Below are 16,901 nucleotides of genomic sequence, written 5' to 3'. Positions count from 1 at the left end.
TTACATGTACAGCTTAACTTCTCACGAGGAGGGTAAAACAAGTGTCTTGTTTAAGGAGTACATGTATCATCAAGGATAAATCTCGAACCCGAAGATCAGAAACACCAGGGCCAAATTTCAGAAACTTGATTACAAGCACAAAAGCTTGCTCAGCACAGATATGAATTGCTCAACAGAAACATTTTTTTCTGCCAAAATTACATTCAAAAGTTTACACTGTTGTGACTGGTGCCCCACTCAATTTTTGCCTTGCAAAGAAATTTTGCAAGCAGTATTTTCTGCTTAGCAGCTTTATAAAATTGGGTCATTAGCTTTGAGTCTGGTGTATTTGACCGTTCGAAATGCTCGTTGCTCATGCTACCACAATAGTACACACATGTACAGTACATCTATGGTCAATGAAAATCAGACAAAATGGTTGTGTTCCTTGTGACATCACATTCGCATAGAGTATTATTTCAAATGCAACAAATGGGAACAAATATATGAAGGGTATAGTAACAGGTATTTTGTTATTCATTATATATTAATCACAAACTTTAATATGGCCAATCTACAAGGTCATAGTATGACACGCATCTTTGAAATCATAAATATTATTCATCCGATAAGTACATGCGCTTATAAAATAATAAATGCAATTTTGTTTTGTACTGGTACGTACACTATACAGTATCCATACAGTTCCAAGTATTTATTTACAGCGGAAAATGTGCCCCTGAAAAGAAAAAGAAAAAAAAAAAGATTGTCAAGCGGCAACTCCACATTTTCTTCACATGTCAGAAACGTAGTTTCCTGAGCGGTTTGTGTGACTTGATATGTTGAGATTTGTTATTATCATTTAACAAAATTTGAATGACAAAAACATTCCTGATACATGAACATGTATCTGTGTCTAAGTTATATAGGTCTTGAGACTAGTTTGTATACACCCAATTTGTTGAGATGTCGACTGTTACAAGTTTTGAAGGTTTAGTTTCGGTCTCAGTTTTGGAGCTACATATAAGGTCTTTGGTTTTTATGTCCAGACCTCCATACCTTAATTTCATAACTGTCAATAAACGTAGACAAAAGGAACACTAAAGAATAATAAATTAATTGACAGCTTAATTTTCAAGCTGTTTTTTGTTGTTGTTGGTTTTTTCTTCTTTCTTTTTCGTGGGCAGCAGTGCAAGTTTTCCACAAGTTTACAGCAAAAGAAATTACATACAAAAATACAGAAAGATGGATTGAAAATTTATTTATTGCTCACAGTACAGATTTGTCCGAGGTCTTGGTTTTTCTTGGTCGTGATGGGGATGTCTTGGATAATCAGGTCCTGGTCTCAGAGATGCTGAGGGGGCGACCTCGATCTGTTACTTTGTGGTCTTGACTACATGTACATGTACAACCATAGAGTTATATATAAGAACTAGAGGGTGCACTGGCCTATATATGCGCTCCGGCATGCGCGCAGGCGGCCATTTTCTAAGTTGACAAAACTGGCATCTCACAGCGTGTGTTTGTGCGGCCATTTTGTAAGTTGAACAAACAGCATCGCGTGAGCGTTCAATAAAAAAAACCTCAAACTTGTATTTCATATTCAACGCGCGTGCAGAATGACGCGCTTGTCATCTTGCGGTCCCGTGGCGTTTGTGCAGGAAGCATCACTCGTGCGCCCTCTAGTTCTTATATATAACTCTATGTGTACAACCCTGAAGTGGTCAGTGTACTGTTACGCAAGTGACCGTGAAATTGCCCATATAATACAGTGTATAGATTGCCTACCATGATGTATACCGTATGTCACCTTGACTCCTAATGTTGTGCACATGTACAATGCTGGATTGAATGAAGTTGGCTTGAAACTAACCATTCTTCAGCTGTACATTGTGCACTAAAACCTTGTCATCAAGTTTACCAGATGATCTTTAAAGAGATTCTAATTTTTCCATCATCTTTATTTAAAGCCATTAGACACTTTCGGTAACCAGTATTGTTCACGGCCCACACTTCGTGTATCACAACTTATATATAAAATAACAAACCTGTGAAAATTTAGGCTCAATTGGTCATCGGAGTCGGGAGAAAATAATGGGAAAACCCACCCTTGTTTCCGCACGTTTCGCCTGCCATGACAGGTGTTTAAAATAAATTTGTAATTCGCAATATCGAGAATTGATATTGTTTTAATGTTTTCTCAACAAGCAAAGCATTTCATGAAATAATATTTCAAGAGAAGTCTTTCACCATTACCGTCTGTAAACCCTGTAAGTTATTTGTAAATCTGAGAACTTTTAATTTGTTTTTTATTCCAAAAGTGTCCAATGGCTTTACTCCAAACATCGTGAAAATAATTCCAAGCACTTAACCATGCACAAAACCTTTTTTTAAAGCTACATCAGGGGTCAAAATTGCCTGGAGTTACCAGATTTGCAGCCGGGCTAATCATTGTTTTCCAGTTTGATAATCACAAAGAATTATTAACTGTGCTGATCTGAAGGGTACATATTTTTAAACGAAATACTTTCGGTGACCAATTTTGCCATGACTCAAGACACAATGTGTTTTTTGTTTCTTTTTTTTTTGGGGGGGGGGGGCTAGCAAAATCTCATCACAGCTACTACAAATTCTTGGTTACTAGCCCTGCTGCCTACCATGAAAAAAACACTTATATTTGACCCCAGTAGGCCACCATGTACACGATGACAGCAACATCCCTACGTGTATTTTCACAAAAAGGACGGACATTGTACACATAAATTATGTGAAGTATCATGGACATCCGTACTGTGCGCATAATGAGGGACAGGGATAGGGAAATTTTGCTTTATGAACTTGATGAATTCAGTCAACAGAGGGCAGGCTTGTATGGGGGGTCTTAAAATACAGCTGTACTGAGAGAATTGAAAACAAGAGCAGGAGCCAAAAAAGTGACAGTGAACATTTTCCCTTGTACAGCACGGTGCAAAATGCTACACAAAATGTTTCAAGCGCTACTCGTAAATCATGATTTGCACTCAATATATGCTTTCATTGTGCACAAAATAAGTTGAATCTAAATTTCTTGCTTTCGCAAAATTGCTGTACGAAATCGTTCCCTGTGTATGTGGGAGATTGGTTAGAAGTAACAGGGTCGTGGACTGTGTCTGAGTCTGGAAAATTCCATTGTTTGGTGTAATCTTAACTCTTCATGTGGGAATAATTTTATAGCACTCCGAACCACTCAAAACTCATTTAAGAAGTTACCCTACAAATTAGCAGAAAAATAAGGTCGCTGCAGGAAACCGAGGCAGGAACTGACTGTTTTTGTCAAGGGTAGTGAGGCCCTGATCAAAAACTCCACTCAACGCAAGGCCATCAAGTCTATTATACACAGTTCATCACATGCACATTTCAGTCAGATACAAACAACTAGAATCTAGTTTGTCAGATAAAGACAAGACTTTTTTGGGAAACAAAGGATTTTTGGACCAAACTGGCAAAGGATAAAATTAACAGAAGAACTGAAAATCTACTGTATCAATGATAAAAATGTTGTTTGCATTTTGGAGTAGATACAATTGCAAATGCACATATTTAATCAACCATAAACGAGGTGAAATGGCTTCTCACTTTCTAGGTTTGAAACAGTATTTAATGAACAACGCTTCTCACAAAATTCGCATGTAGGGGTCACTGACCCGGGCTCAGTTTCAGCTGCTTAAAGGAAGTGGACACTATTGGTAATTACTCAAAATAATTATTAGCATAAAACCTTACTTGATTACGAGTAATGGGGAGAGGTTGATAATATAAAACACTGTGTGAAACGGCTCCCTCTGAAGTAAAATAATTTTTGAGAAAGAAGTAATTTGATTTTGAGACCTCAAGTTTAGAATTTGAAGTCTCGAAATCAAGCATGTGAAAGCACACAACTTCGTGTGACAAGGGTGTTTTTTCTTTCATTATTATCTCGCAACTTCAACAACCAAATGAGCTCAAATTTTCACAGGTTTGTTATTTTATGCATATGTTGAGATAGCCTACACCGAGTGAGAAGACTGGCCTTTGACAATTACCGATAGTGTCCACTGTCTATAATTACATTATGCATACAATTAAACTAAACTGTGAAGATTTCAAATCAGAAGTTGATGGTATTTTTGAGATGTTGCCAAAAATTCTGAGCGATTATGTCCGCACAGGAAGAATATCTGTAATTTCAATACAAAATCTGAGAGACATTACTCAGCCTGTCAGTAATGCTTCTCAGATTCAAATTTCTGGGGATAAAAACTGATACATATTTATTCCATAACCACATTACTTCAACCTGTTCAAAAAGAAATGATTTTGAAAATGCTTTCTATCGAAAAGTGCTGTACGTCTAATTAAAGTATTGCCATTAATTTTATTAGTGATTACCAAATGCTTTACAAACTTCTGCAACAAAACAACAGGATACATATACCTTTAGATCACAAATACCAGATGTAAAATGGTATTTTACCTGGTAACCTTTATCTGGTAAGCATAATTTTACTGTGCTAGTTTTGTGTTGGGGCCTCGTTGATAATAATACTCACACTTGCGACGCACATTTTATCGTCATTGTACTGTTTTGTCTTGCAGATCATTGGAGAGTGACAGCTACGATCACATCACTGCCACCTACTTTCTTCTTGCCGAGAGGAAACTCAAGAAGCAAGTGGGAGAACTCGCCCCCGAGGACAACACACTAAGGAGGCGCTCGGCCATCCAACCCCAAATCGCCTCATTAGCTCTCTCTCCAAGGTAAGATCATCACCATAGATTGGTTTGGAATTTATCTCAAGTCATGCCATGAAACCACGGAAATCGCAAAGCCTAGAGCAGGCTTAATACTTCAGCCTGGGGGACACAAAGAGAATAGCCTCCATACCCCCTCCCCTGGTCATTGCCGTGGTGACCATGAAATGCTCCAGTAGAAGTTCCTCACAGGGTGCCCTTTACCAACGAGAAAATGCCTTGGTGCCCTTACCTTTTTTAAGTCAAAGCATGCAGCAGTCAATTTCACAAAACGCTAGGATCAATCCTGTCTCGGGTTAGGACGAGTAACCTGTCATAACTTAGGATGGGTGCAATGCGTTCAAGGCTTAATACTTCAGCCTGGGGGACACAAAGAGAATAGCCTCCATACCCCCTCCCCTGGTCATTGCCGTGGTGACCATGAAATGCTCCAGTAGAAGTTCCTCACAGGGTGCCCTTTACCAACCAGAAAATGCCTTGGTGCCCTTACCTTTTTTAAGTCAAAGCATGCAGCAGTCAATTTCACGAAACGCTAGGATCAATCCTGTCTAGGGTTAGGACGAGTAACCTGTCATAACTTAGGATGGGTGCAATGCGTTCAAGGCTTAATACTTCAGCCTGGGGGACACAAAGAGAATAGCCTCCATACCCCCTCCCCTGGTCATTGCCGTGGTGACCATGAAATGCTCCAGTAGAAGTTCCTCACAGGGTGCCCTTTACCAACCAGAAAATGCCTTGGTGCCCTTACCTTTTTTTAAGTCAAAAGCATGCAGCAGTCAATTTCACGAAACGCTAGGATCAATCCTGTCTCGGGTTAGGACGAGTAACCTGTCATAACTTAGGATGGGTGCAATGCGTTCATACGTCTTCGGATACGTAATTTAACTCATCCTAAAGTAAGAAAACACTGGTGAAATCTTCGGCAGGCCTGCTGAAGGTGTTATGAAAAAAAGTGATGAGTCTACCAGGCTAGTACATTTTTCTAGCCAACGTAAGTTTTGACAAAATTATTCAGATTTGAGTAGTTAGTTAATTGTTTATGTTGTGGTCATTGTTGGAAATTTAAAGATGAAGGGAAATGTCAAATTAAATTTTGTCATGTACTAATTTTTCAATACATATAGAGTCTTCACGTGAGTCACGACAAATTACTAGTCTCCTACCTCATTTTATTATGGTGTCCATTTTATTTGATACCTTTCAAAAAAAAAAAGTTGGCAACTGGTCTGTACATTATTGTATAAGGAGATGTTATTCAATCCATATGTTCTTTCATTTGTAGTGGCAATTGTAAATACGTTATGGTAACCCCATTGTGTTTTCTGTCGCCTCTGTTTTTCCCAATCTCAGAACATCTCACCCAGAGCAGCTGTCCCTCGACAAACCCATCAACAATAACATCGGGCACCTGTGCTCCCCGCTCAGTGGCACCACCCCCTCCAAACCCATCACGATACCCCTCCCACCGGTCGCAGCGGCCGCCGCCATGGCTCGCTCCAACTCCGAGGAAGAGGTGTCCTACAGCCCACGACGACATCGGATGGAGAGGGAGCACCTGACTATCCACCCACGTCATGGACGGAACATTGTGAAAGAAGGACTGCAGTCTCTAGAAGTATGTAGACCCCTTTCCCATCTACTGTCAGGCCGTGTCCGAAACGGCAACTTTGGCTGCAGCTCTGGCTAGATCGTGCACTTCTGCCTATTCTTCAACACTGACAGACCGGCTGATCTAGCCGAAGCTGTAGAGGAAGTCGCCATTTTGGACATGACCTCACCCTCAGATAACAGTGTCTGTAATATCTAATGCTGCTATGTTTGTTGCTTGGTTTATAGGCAATAGCATGCTTTCATTATACGCTCCCCCACCCCCTCCATTCCTCAGCCTTGTTTTATTCTCAGCTTACTTAGATAGTATCCCCTTGCAACTCCTTAGAGTAGAAAAGAACTTAAGGAAACTATTTTTTCCCCCAGGACATCCATTTACAGTTTTTAAGTATCCAGGAACTTGGTTGAAGGGTCTGGTTGTTTAGAAGTGTTAAGAAAGTTTCGACCCCAAATCAGAATTTAAGTAACATTATTGTCAAATTATGATATATGGAGATCAAATTAGTCTTATTATTTTTTTGTTTCAAAGAGTTTTCAAATTGTTTAACTTTAGAAATTTGAAAAAGATATTTTGAAAGGATCATAATATCACACAGACACGTTTCTCATTTCCACGAATCCATGCTTTTGTCTCACCCCCGCTCTCTCTCTCCCGTAATTTTGACGGTCACCAACCAAACACTTTGTCAAAAAACCAGGAAGAAGAGTTCCAGCACATTGCCGACGAAATGGAAGCGTCCATGGAGCCCCTGGTCTCGCCCTCCTCAGACGGGTCTGTGGGGAACAACCGGCGACCGCAGGGGACCAGTGCCCAGCGGAGCCAAAGCACCAGGCTTAACCCAACTGTCTTGAACCAAATAACCGAGGAAGAAGGTGTGTACATTGTATATGACAATGCAGGGTAGTTGTTTTTGGTGGGAATTTTTTGGTTTTGTTAAAAAATATGCTGTCGTAGAGTGGATGACGTTACAGCAGGCTCTTCCCGGGGGGTGCTCGCTGAAGAAAGAGACAGGCGGAAGCTACAGAGTGCGGCTTGCATTGACATTTTCTTCCTGTTAGCTGGAGTGGTGGCAGGAGATAATAAAGTCTTCCCCATTATTTTTTTTATATATTTTTTTTTGCCCAAGCAAATTCACCCTAGGAAGACTAAAATGTGAGCGACATAAATGCACAGAACGTAGAATTCTTATCAAACTCGTTGCGATGACGTATCCCACTACGATAGCATATTGTTGCATGCCTCCTGATGACCATGTACATGTCTAAATCCATTCCATAACATCCCATTACTTTTCCTCAAGCATGTTGAGTATTTTTTGTGTTTGGCTGATTCAAACACTTCTTTTAGAGTTGCAAAATATTCTCGCACCATTCTCTTCACTAAAGCATGGGCAGTTGTTATTATGCAGACACCATTTTCAAAGTTGTACATTTTTTAAGGAAAAATCTTGTGTTAATTTGGTAACTGTCACTAAATGTGCAGAGAAATACTACCATTTGAAATAACCAGAGTGTGGTTGATCTTTAAGTTTAATATGCTTTTTTTTGGAAAGGCAGTACAAAATAAGCGTTATAATGGGAGAGTTTTGGGGATGGAAAACATTAGAGCTAGTAAATCTGCTGCCATTTATTGGTTAACAAAATATGTATTTAAAAATAAAAGCCACAAATAAAAACTAGAAATGGGAATAGTGTTGTTCTGTGCCTAATTTCATAGAGCTGGACGAGCAGAAAATTGTGCTTAGAAATGTTCTGCTAAGCAAAAGTAACCAGGATACCAGTCACATATTATACATGTGTCATGCTCTTTAGGCTGGTTACCGTATTTTCTAAAGCCTAATTTTGTTATGCTTGGCTACTTTCTGTGCTTATAAGCAGCGCTTTGAAGAAAAAAAACATGCTTAGATTTAGGGTTTAAGAATCTGAGAACCAAGATGGTGTGGGGAAAAAAAAGAAATTGGTGTAAGTTTCCAGATTTGTAAAAGTTTTTGTAGCGGTGTTTGTGGCAGTAGCTTGCTGGTATTTGTGCATAAGTATACAAACGCATTTCACTTAACTCCTGCAGCTGATCCTTGTAAAAACTCCTTCTTTTATTGGTCTTTGTTTTTGTTTTAAATTTTAATTTTTAACCACTTGACATAGAAGGACACATCAGCACTCCAAACGCTTACACAACATGCAGCGGCAGTCTTATCAAGTGGCATTCAAGTTTTTGTTTTTTGGCAGTAGTCATGTCAACACGCTAGGGCCCAATTTCATAGAGGTGCTTTTGCACAAAAAGAAGCTAAGCACTACAAAATTGTGCTTACAAGAATATGGTTACCAGCCAAACTACAATGTCGCATGTTCAATCTGTGACTGGTATCCCGCTCAAATCTGCTGAGCAGAAATTTGTTAAGCAAAGTGTTGTGCTTACTTTTAAAAGCAACTCTATGAAATTGTGTCCGGGCATGTTGAGGTGCTGAGTGGTGAGTTGCGCATACACAGGCTACTGTTTCACAGAGTCCCTTTGGTCATGGCTCAGTGGCCCACACAATGGAACGTCAGAGTGACCTGTACATGCCAGCCATCCTACAGACCACAAACAAATAGAGGGTGCTCTGAAGTTGTTCCTGTTGTTAAAAAAGCATCTGCAGAAAGCCAGTTTGGGCAATTTGGCCTGTGCGGTAAAAATAAACCTGTCGAAAGCTAATTTTGATTTTGACAAGTTTGGCTTGTAAACATACCATCAGCCGTAAAATGGTTCAAAGCTGTTGCATTGCAGAAATGGTGCTTTGAAAAACATCTGCAGAAATCCAGTTTGGAAAAATTCACTGTGCACGCATCATCAGACGTGAAGTTGTTGCTGTTGCATTGCAAAAAGTTAAGCTTGTTGCTAAATAGAAACGTGCTGTGTTATAAAATTGCCTAGAAATGGTCAATAACTTCACCTTCTTCAGGCTAGATTTTCTCAATCGTTCAAATTCTCACATGATAATGAATAATAGTACGTTGCATTTATATGACGCATTATGCAGAAGCCTCTAAATGCGCAACACAAAACATAAACAATGAAAAAGAAAATAATATAATTGTGCCACCCAAACTGTTGCAGTCTTCAGGGGTATAAATGGGTAGGCCTACCTGGGAGGGCAGAGGTTGATATTGTGTTTGGAAAAGCCTTCGTAGCGCCCTGGCAGCTCGGGGCTGTATACTCCCCAGGGAGCTGAGAAAGATTAAAGGGATGTTATTGGCCCAATGACCAGGGAGCTAATGTAAAGCGCATTGAGACGGTTATTATGAAATGCGCTATTTTATTATTATTATTATTATTATTATGATGGGTTGGCCCCTTTCCAATGATTAACATGATAATTTTGACAGTCAGTCACGAAAGATAAAGTTAAAGGCAGTGGACACTATTGGTAATTACTCAAAATAATTATGAGCATTAAACCTTTCTTGGTACAAGTAATGGGGAGAGGTTGATGGTATAAAACATTGTGAGAAAGGCTCCCTCTGAAGTGAAGTAGTTTTGGAGAAGGAAGCATGTTTGCAGGAATTTGATTTCAAGACCTCAGATTTAGAATTTGAGATCTTGAAATCAAGCATCAGAAAGCACACAACTTCGTGTGACAAGGGGGTTTTTTCTCTCATAGTTATCTCACAAATTCAACGACCAATTTAGCTCAAATTTTTACCGCTTTGTTATTTTATGCATTTGTTGAGATACACAAAGTGAGAAGCAGGTCTTTGACAATTACCAATAGTGCCCAGTGTCTTTAAGACGAGCTTTTTCATTTTGATAAGTTTGCGGCTAATTAAAGAACATTTACACGGGTATGTGTACTCAATCGTAAACAGTCTGCACACATCAATCTTGATCTCTCATTTGTGCCATGCCAATGTACATAAATGCCATGTAGGTTTACATTACTAAGTAAAACACAATATGGGCAACATGCCAGTGGCATCCAGGAATGATCATTTGAAAATGTGGTATTCAGTACTGCCGGGAACTTTTCGGATGGGGCAAAAAAAAAAAAAAAAAAAAAAAAAAAAACACCAGGCAGTCTCACTCAGTTAACTGAATTGTGGCCAGGCCTGGAATTAAATGGAGGCCACAGAAGTATTCTCATCGTTTACGGCCTATCAAATAAGCTTTACTTTAAAGCCGTTATACACTTTCAGTAAACAGTATTGTCCAAGTCCCACACTTTGTGTATCACGACTGTAAAAAAAAAAAAAAATGTGAAAATTTAGGCTCAATCGGTCCTCGGAGTAGGGTGAAAATAACGGGAAAACCCACTCTTGTTTTGGCACGCTTCGCCGTGTCATGACATGTGTTTACTATAAATCCGTAATTCTCGTTGTAGAGAATTGATAATTGTTTTAATGTTTTCTCAAAAAGTAAAGCATTTCATGGAGTAATCATTCAAGAGAAGTCTTTCACCATTACCTTCTGTAAACCCTGTAAATTATTAGTAAATCTGTGAACTTTTTTGTTTTTGTCTGTACCGAAAGTGTATAATGGCTTTAAATATTTGTGTAGAGGCCAAGTTACATGCGGTCATGGTTTTGTTTATAGTGAGGTATTGAAATTTAAAACCGAGCATGACGATATTTCGGTTTTCATTATTCTGTAATAAGCAAATACCGTGACTATGTAACTCTGTAAATACTTCCCAAGCTTAATGCATGTGCCTTGCATGTGATAGCAAATAGACTCCCCTTTTTGAAATAGCCTTTTTGCATTGGTTATTTTGAGAAGCCTTTAGTCTTTGAAGACTGATGTAAAAGTCTGATGTAAAAAACTGATGTGAAGACTGAAGACTATTTCTTGCAAAAATCCTTAAAGAAAATCTGCCTCATTGCAACTCCTATCAATGAGCCAGTTTGTGTGAAGTGGGTGTGTCTTACGGTGGAATTGCGTCACACTTATGGACAGGATAGACTAAATCACATCACTAATTGCAGCCTTCACTGTGGCGGCACCACAATGTAAGCAACTTATACCACTGATGGGTACTTGAACACAGACACAGTCCAATTACAAGTGCAAGTTTAAGGAAGAGAAACGGGTTCAGAGAAACTTATTCAGCAAGCTTTTGTCTTGTGTATTTCTTTACTATTTTACAGATGAGCAGGAGACTGACGATGAAAAGTCCGGAGGGCTGGACCGGCTCCTCATAAACCGCCAAATACGACACCGTAAGACTGTACCGACCAAAGACACGACCCACCAGATCAAGAGCAGTACCAAGGTGTCCTCCCGGGGCGGGTACAGCTCCTCAGACGCCAGCGACGACGACACAGAGACCCGACGCCGATCGGAGAAGTTTGACATTCCACACAAGGGCCAGCGACGGGGCAGTAAGGACGGCCCGCCCAGTGGGGGGAGCAGCAGCGGGGCCGGTAACAACGCAGGCGGGTTCGGAGGTGCAGGTGGGGGCAAGAACAGCGGATCGAACAGCTCCGGAGGTAGCAACGGGGGTGATAATAACAGTGGGAATGTTGGGAACGGAGGCAACTACGAGAGGAAGAAGTCGAATGAACTTAGAGAAAGTCTAAAGCAGAGTAATCTTAGCGTGAACTCCTCCAATTCGTCAAGCTCGTACAGTATAGGAAAGTTTGCCATTGATCCTAACAACACCACACCCAGTGACTCCGACGATCAGGCATCAGACTCGGCCAAGACGTGGTCCAAAAAAGACAATCTGAGCTGCTCGGACAGCAACCTCTACATCATCCCCAAAGATTCCGACAAGAGCAACCTCCAGAACGGCTCGCCGGTCAAGAAGCAGCTCAAACGGGACAGCACCAACCTGAGCGGGAAGCAGATGGCTGATCTCAACAGCAATATGTCGACGAGGCCCAGCAAAACGCGCAACAAGGAGATCCGGAAGAAACGCAACCGCATCGGGAGCACCGAGGTCAGCGAGCCGCCTCTTAAACCAGGCGGGAAATCAGATAGTAGCTGTTGTCGGCTCATTTGACAATGATGGAAAAGGTTTAAAGGGATTAGGCATGACTACAAAAAGATTGCGGTGACGAGATGTTAAGAAAGTTGTTGTTGTAGACATTCATAATATCATGCTACAAAAAATAAGTAGGTTTTAAACGAAAGAAAAAGGTTTTAGAGGGTTTAAACAATGTATAATTTAGTTTGCCTGGCCCCTTTGAACTAACTGTACTCATATATGATGCAAATATATGGATGTAGGTTTGTTTTAGTTACGTATATGTAGCTGGAATCCAGAAATCACTTCTTCCGCTTGCCGATAGAGATTGTGTAACCTGTAACCTAATCTGTAAATCAATGAATGCAATAGATAATGTGTGGTCATTGTCTGTAAAATTCACTGCATTTTTATAATCGGACCACACGACTGTTCTGAAACATATGCCAGCTATTTTTATTTATTTATTTTTTAAACGTTTTCGTTTACAAAATTCCCAGTTAAAAGGGAAAACCGATGTTCTTCACATTCATTAAGACACCTAAAAGAAAACATTTCTGCCATGAAACTGTTGCTAAATTTACATTGATTGATTTGGTGTTCTCTACTGGCATCTTAAAAGGAAACAAATGCTCCTGAAAATGTATATTTATTTTACTTTTATGGCTTCAAAAAGGATTTCAACTTAGACCCCAATCCCACTGGATCCACAATTGCGAGATCAGGATCCCGCGACAAAATCACGGTCGCGTTCCCACTTGTGTATGATCCCGCATTGATCCCCCTTCTTGGGAACACTGTTTTGCTAGGAAATTGCGGGGTCTGAGCACCCTTTGCGTTCCCACTAGACTTTTGATCACCCATTAACCCAAAAGGGCTATTAGATCCCGCTTTAATCCAACTCCCAAGGAGGATCAAAATTGCACGGTCAGATCCTGATCGCCCTCGCGTCCTACTGAAGCTTGTTTCTCTTTGATCGCCCTAACGGGGTTTTGATCGCCCTTTTCTCGAATTGGGAAATCAATGCGGGGTCCAGTGGTCACAGGGTCTTAGAGATAACACAAACTCGATGTTAAAATATGAAGGTTTGTAAAGGTGTTATGAGCCGAACCAGTTATTATTTGCCCGCCACAGGAATTGTCCTCAGACTGCAGTGGATTCTGAAAACAATATATAAGGTATTTAGAGTGTTACTGTAAGCTTGAGTTTTTCTAGATGCAGAAATGAATTTTTAAAGTGTTAGAATGTACAGCCAAATGAAAAAAAAAAAAAATGTCTATAATGGAGGAAAATATTATATCTTGTTTTTAACTACTTGGAAGTTTTTTTTTCATGTCCTGGATTATGAGGAAGGAATACGTTGTTCTCTTGACCTAAATTTGTTTTGATTGGACAGGGAGTTTGCCAGTGATTTTTCTTTAAAATTAGCCATAACTTGAAGCAGGAGATCAAATTCATGGGGTGGAAGATTTTTTTATTTAATATTTGAACTTTACTAAAAAGTTCCTCCATGTTTAAAACCCATTTCTGCTGGTTCAGATATCGGGTTTCTATGTGTGTGTGGTTTTTGTTTTCCAAATTTTGTTTTCTTCATTTTTGATATTCATTGGAACAGTTTCGAGCAAGTTTGACTGCGCATTATTGAGGGTGGGGGCGGAGATTGTTTACCGTAAGAAGTAAACAGACCAGGGGTCGATTTCGCATAAAAAATATTCATCTTAAAAGCACAGCGGTCGATTTTACAAAAAACTTAGGACTAGTCCTTGCAGATATTAAAATCTTAAAGCTAGCCCTAACTCGTCCTAACTTGAGATAAGACTAGTCGGAACCCTTTGTGAAATCCACCCTAGGGGGGTCAACATTCACAAAGCACTAAGATTCATCTTTTAAAGACGAGTTGTCAATGTTGCCACCGTGATTTGTATCGTGACATCACAATTCGCTTAGCAATTAAGATGGATTTAGACTAAGCAATTTGTGAAATCAAGCCCAATTTATCTCACGGCCTCACTTCTTATACATTGTAGGTTAACAAATTTTCAAATAAGATACCAAAAAGAAAAGTACATACTTTGGAGTTGCTCACTGTACATGCAGTGAGCTGGCTCACCTTACATAGGGTGCGTTCGTTTAGCTTCCCTGGGTCTACCTTGTGTTGCTCACTCAGGTGAGCCCCTGACAAGAGCTAAACGAACAACCACTCACCGCTCTCGTAGCGACGTCATGCACCTGGGGCCAGCCCCCAAGTGACCCACTCCACAAGCAGGGTGACCTGGGTAAGCCCCTGGAATGACGTCAAAAGCTATTCTAACGCACCGGGGCAGACTAGGGATGACCCAGGGAAGCTAAACGAATGCACCCATAGTGGGACTGGCTCACTCAATACATGTAGTCGGCTGGCTCATTGTGTAGTGGACTGCATCCCTGTATGTGGTGTGTACTGGCTAACAGTAGTGGACTGGCTCACTGTTGTGGAATGGCCCACAATAGTGGTTTGGCTCGCTGTAGTGAACTTGCTTACATTGTACATGTAGTGGACTGGCTCACTACACTCACTGTACATAAAGTATGTGCTTTTTTAAGTGATAAACCACCTGAGCCACATTAAGATAGCAATCACTATAGGAGACCCAGAGAGGCAAAGTGGTAGCATGCTCAGACCTTCGTATAAAGTTTAAAATTTAAATTTTATGTCTACTGCCACCTAGCATCTCACAATCCCCCCACCCTCCTCCCAGTTGGCAGACCCCCCCCCCCCCCTTACGCAGTCAAACCAAAGTGATGTCAAACTGAAGTTCACATTTTGTCCAAAGTAAATTAAGCAAACTAAACAGTCAACTCTTTAGTTTGCTTTATTTATTTGGGACAAATGTAGTCCGTGGTTTTATTTTTAAGTTGGGAAAATAAAGTTTACTAGTTGTCTCTGAGCTAGCTTGTTCTGTATACCTCCTATGTAATGTTCCTATTTAAAAAAAGGTTGGTTAAGATAAAGTTGAAGCGGACATCAAACGGGTAATAAAATGGGAGTTTATAATGCTTATTTTTAAATGGTCTCAATTTTGTGGATTACCTAATGAAGCAGAAAATAGTAATGAGCAATTTTTTGCAGAGAACCAGTCATAAGCAATATAAATCGATTGGTATTTTGCTCGTCAGCTGTTTTTGCTAAGCAAAATTGTTCTGTGCTCAGCAAATTTGTGTGGTTCTGTGCTCAGCAAATTTGTGTGGTTAGCAAATTTGTATGGTATTGGACCCTAAATTTTGGAAGATTAGACAATATATAAATCCCAAAATGTGAAGTGTATATATTGAGTCTTGCCAAAAGATTTTGTTTGTTTTGCCACAGAAGCAAGCCACTCTCTCTTTCAATATATATTTTCATCTTGCTGAGAGTACGGCTATTTTAACTGATTTGGGTTTTGATTTTCATTTTTTTAAATGTAGATGGGAGGGTAAGCATTCTTAGGCAAAAATTTGTACTTAAAATTTACAGATGCTGATTTGTTGCGAAGTGGTGGAATCAAAAGACGGAAATGGTTTTTCTTGATGTACATGTATGTATTTGGTTTGTCTTTCTCTTTGCAATATTACTTGAAAATTATGTGTAAGATTGCATTTTACTAGCTTTTTATGATGTTTTTAAAATGACCGGTTTTTGTTTGCGCTGAGGGGATAAATTCTCCTTCAGATTTATTTTCCCTCGAGACGGAATCACTTTTTTTGCAGATAGAGGGTTGTGCCAACCTGCATTCCGGATTTCGTTTGTACACCATTTTGTTTTTTTTATTTGTTGGTTACGGCTGTGTTTGGATCATCATGTAAACATGCACTGAAGATATTTCAATTCAATTCAATTCAATATTGGTTTATTTTCATATAAACATACAAGACCAAATAAAAAGTCATAGACTAATGGCATTTGGTTAACAATAAAATTACATCAAAAATATAGGATAGTCACTGTTAGGATCTTGATGTAGGCTAAAGGCCAATCTTAAACGTAATTCACGAGTCTCAAAGTATGACGTCAGATGTTCAGGTTAACAACAACCCAGTTAAGCCCAATGTGGGCTGCAATGGAATAACTTTTCAAAGTTCTCAGTTTGAAGGCAAGTCTTACGACAGAATTTGCCATTTAAAAAGTTGACCTTGGGTGGATTTAACAAAGAAGTTAAGACTAGTCCTATCTCGAGATAGGACTGGCCATACATTTTTGGATAGCTCCTAGGACTAGTTTCTAAGTTTGGACTTGTCCTAACTCTTTGTGAAATCGACCCCTGAAGACTTTGCAAAGCATACATTTTTGTGTCAGACATTTTGAGAAAAGCTGGCTGTTTTTTTCTTTAGATATAAATAAATATTGCTCTTTGGTCTGAGTCTAAGCTTGTTAAAGCTCCTTGAAATCCAGACGTTTACAAGTTTTTTGTAAACTTAACACGACCTTATACATACATGTACAAACAAAATTGATAAACGTGTTTCTGTTGGACTATTACCTTCGTGGAGATACTTGGTAACGCTAAACTGCATAGCTGTGTGTGTGTTTTTGCATTGGAAAGATTTGTACGCCCTTTATGTGTAGAGTTTTTACTGTTCTGTTTTGTA

At 39.7% G+C, this 16,901-nt stretch overlaps 1 protein-coding gene across 1 annotated transcript in view; it reads left to right on the top strand.

The window, feature by feature from the left end:
- The window catches only part of LOC117289475 (SNF-related serine/threonine-protein kinase-like), a 35,439-nt gene extending 20,954 nt beyond the window's left edge, over positions 1 to 14,485 (top strand). The window contains exons 4-7 of the mRNA XM_033770612.1: positions 4,594 to 4,755; positions 6,100 to 6,364; positions 7,056 to 7,230; positions 11,476 to 14,485. Of these exons, the coding sequence (XP_033626503.1) occupies positions 4,594 to 4,755; positions 6,100 to 6,364; positions 7,056 to 7,230; positions 11,476 to 12,332 (1,459 nt within the window). The 3' untranslated portion in view covers positions 12,333 to 14,485. The remainder of the gene's footprint in view (positions 1 to 4,593; positions 4,756 to 6,099; positions 6,365 to 7,055; positions 7,231 to 11,475) is intronic.
- The last annotated feature ends 2,416 nt before the right edge of the window (positions 14,486 to 16,901 follow it).

Source organism: Asterias rubens, chromosome 4 (assembly GCF_902459465.1).
Source record: "Asterias rubens chromosome 4, eAstRub1.3, whole genome shotgun sequence".
Classification (NCBI taxonomy): domain Eukaryota; kingdom Metazoa; phylum Echinodermata; class Asteroidea; order Forcipulatida; family Asteriidae; genus Asterias; species Asterias rubens.
Note: the sequence above shows the minus strand (reverse complement) of the source record. Positions and strands in the feature narration are given on the sequence as shown.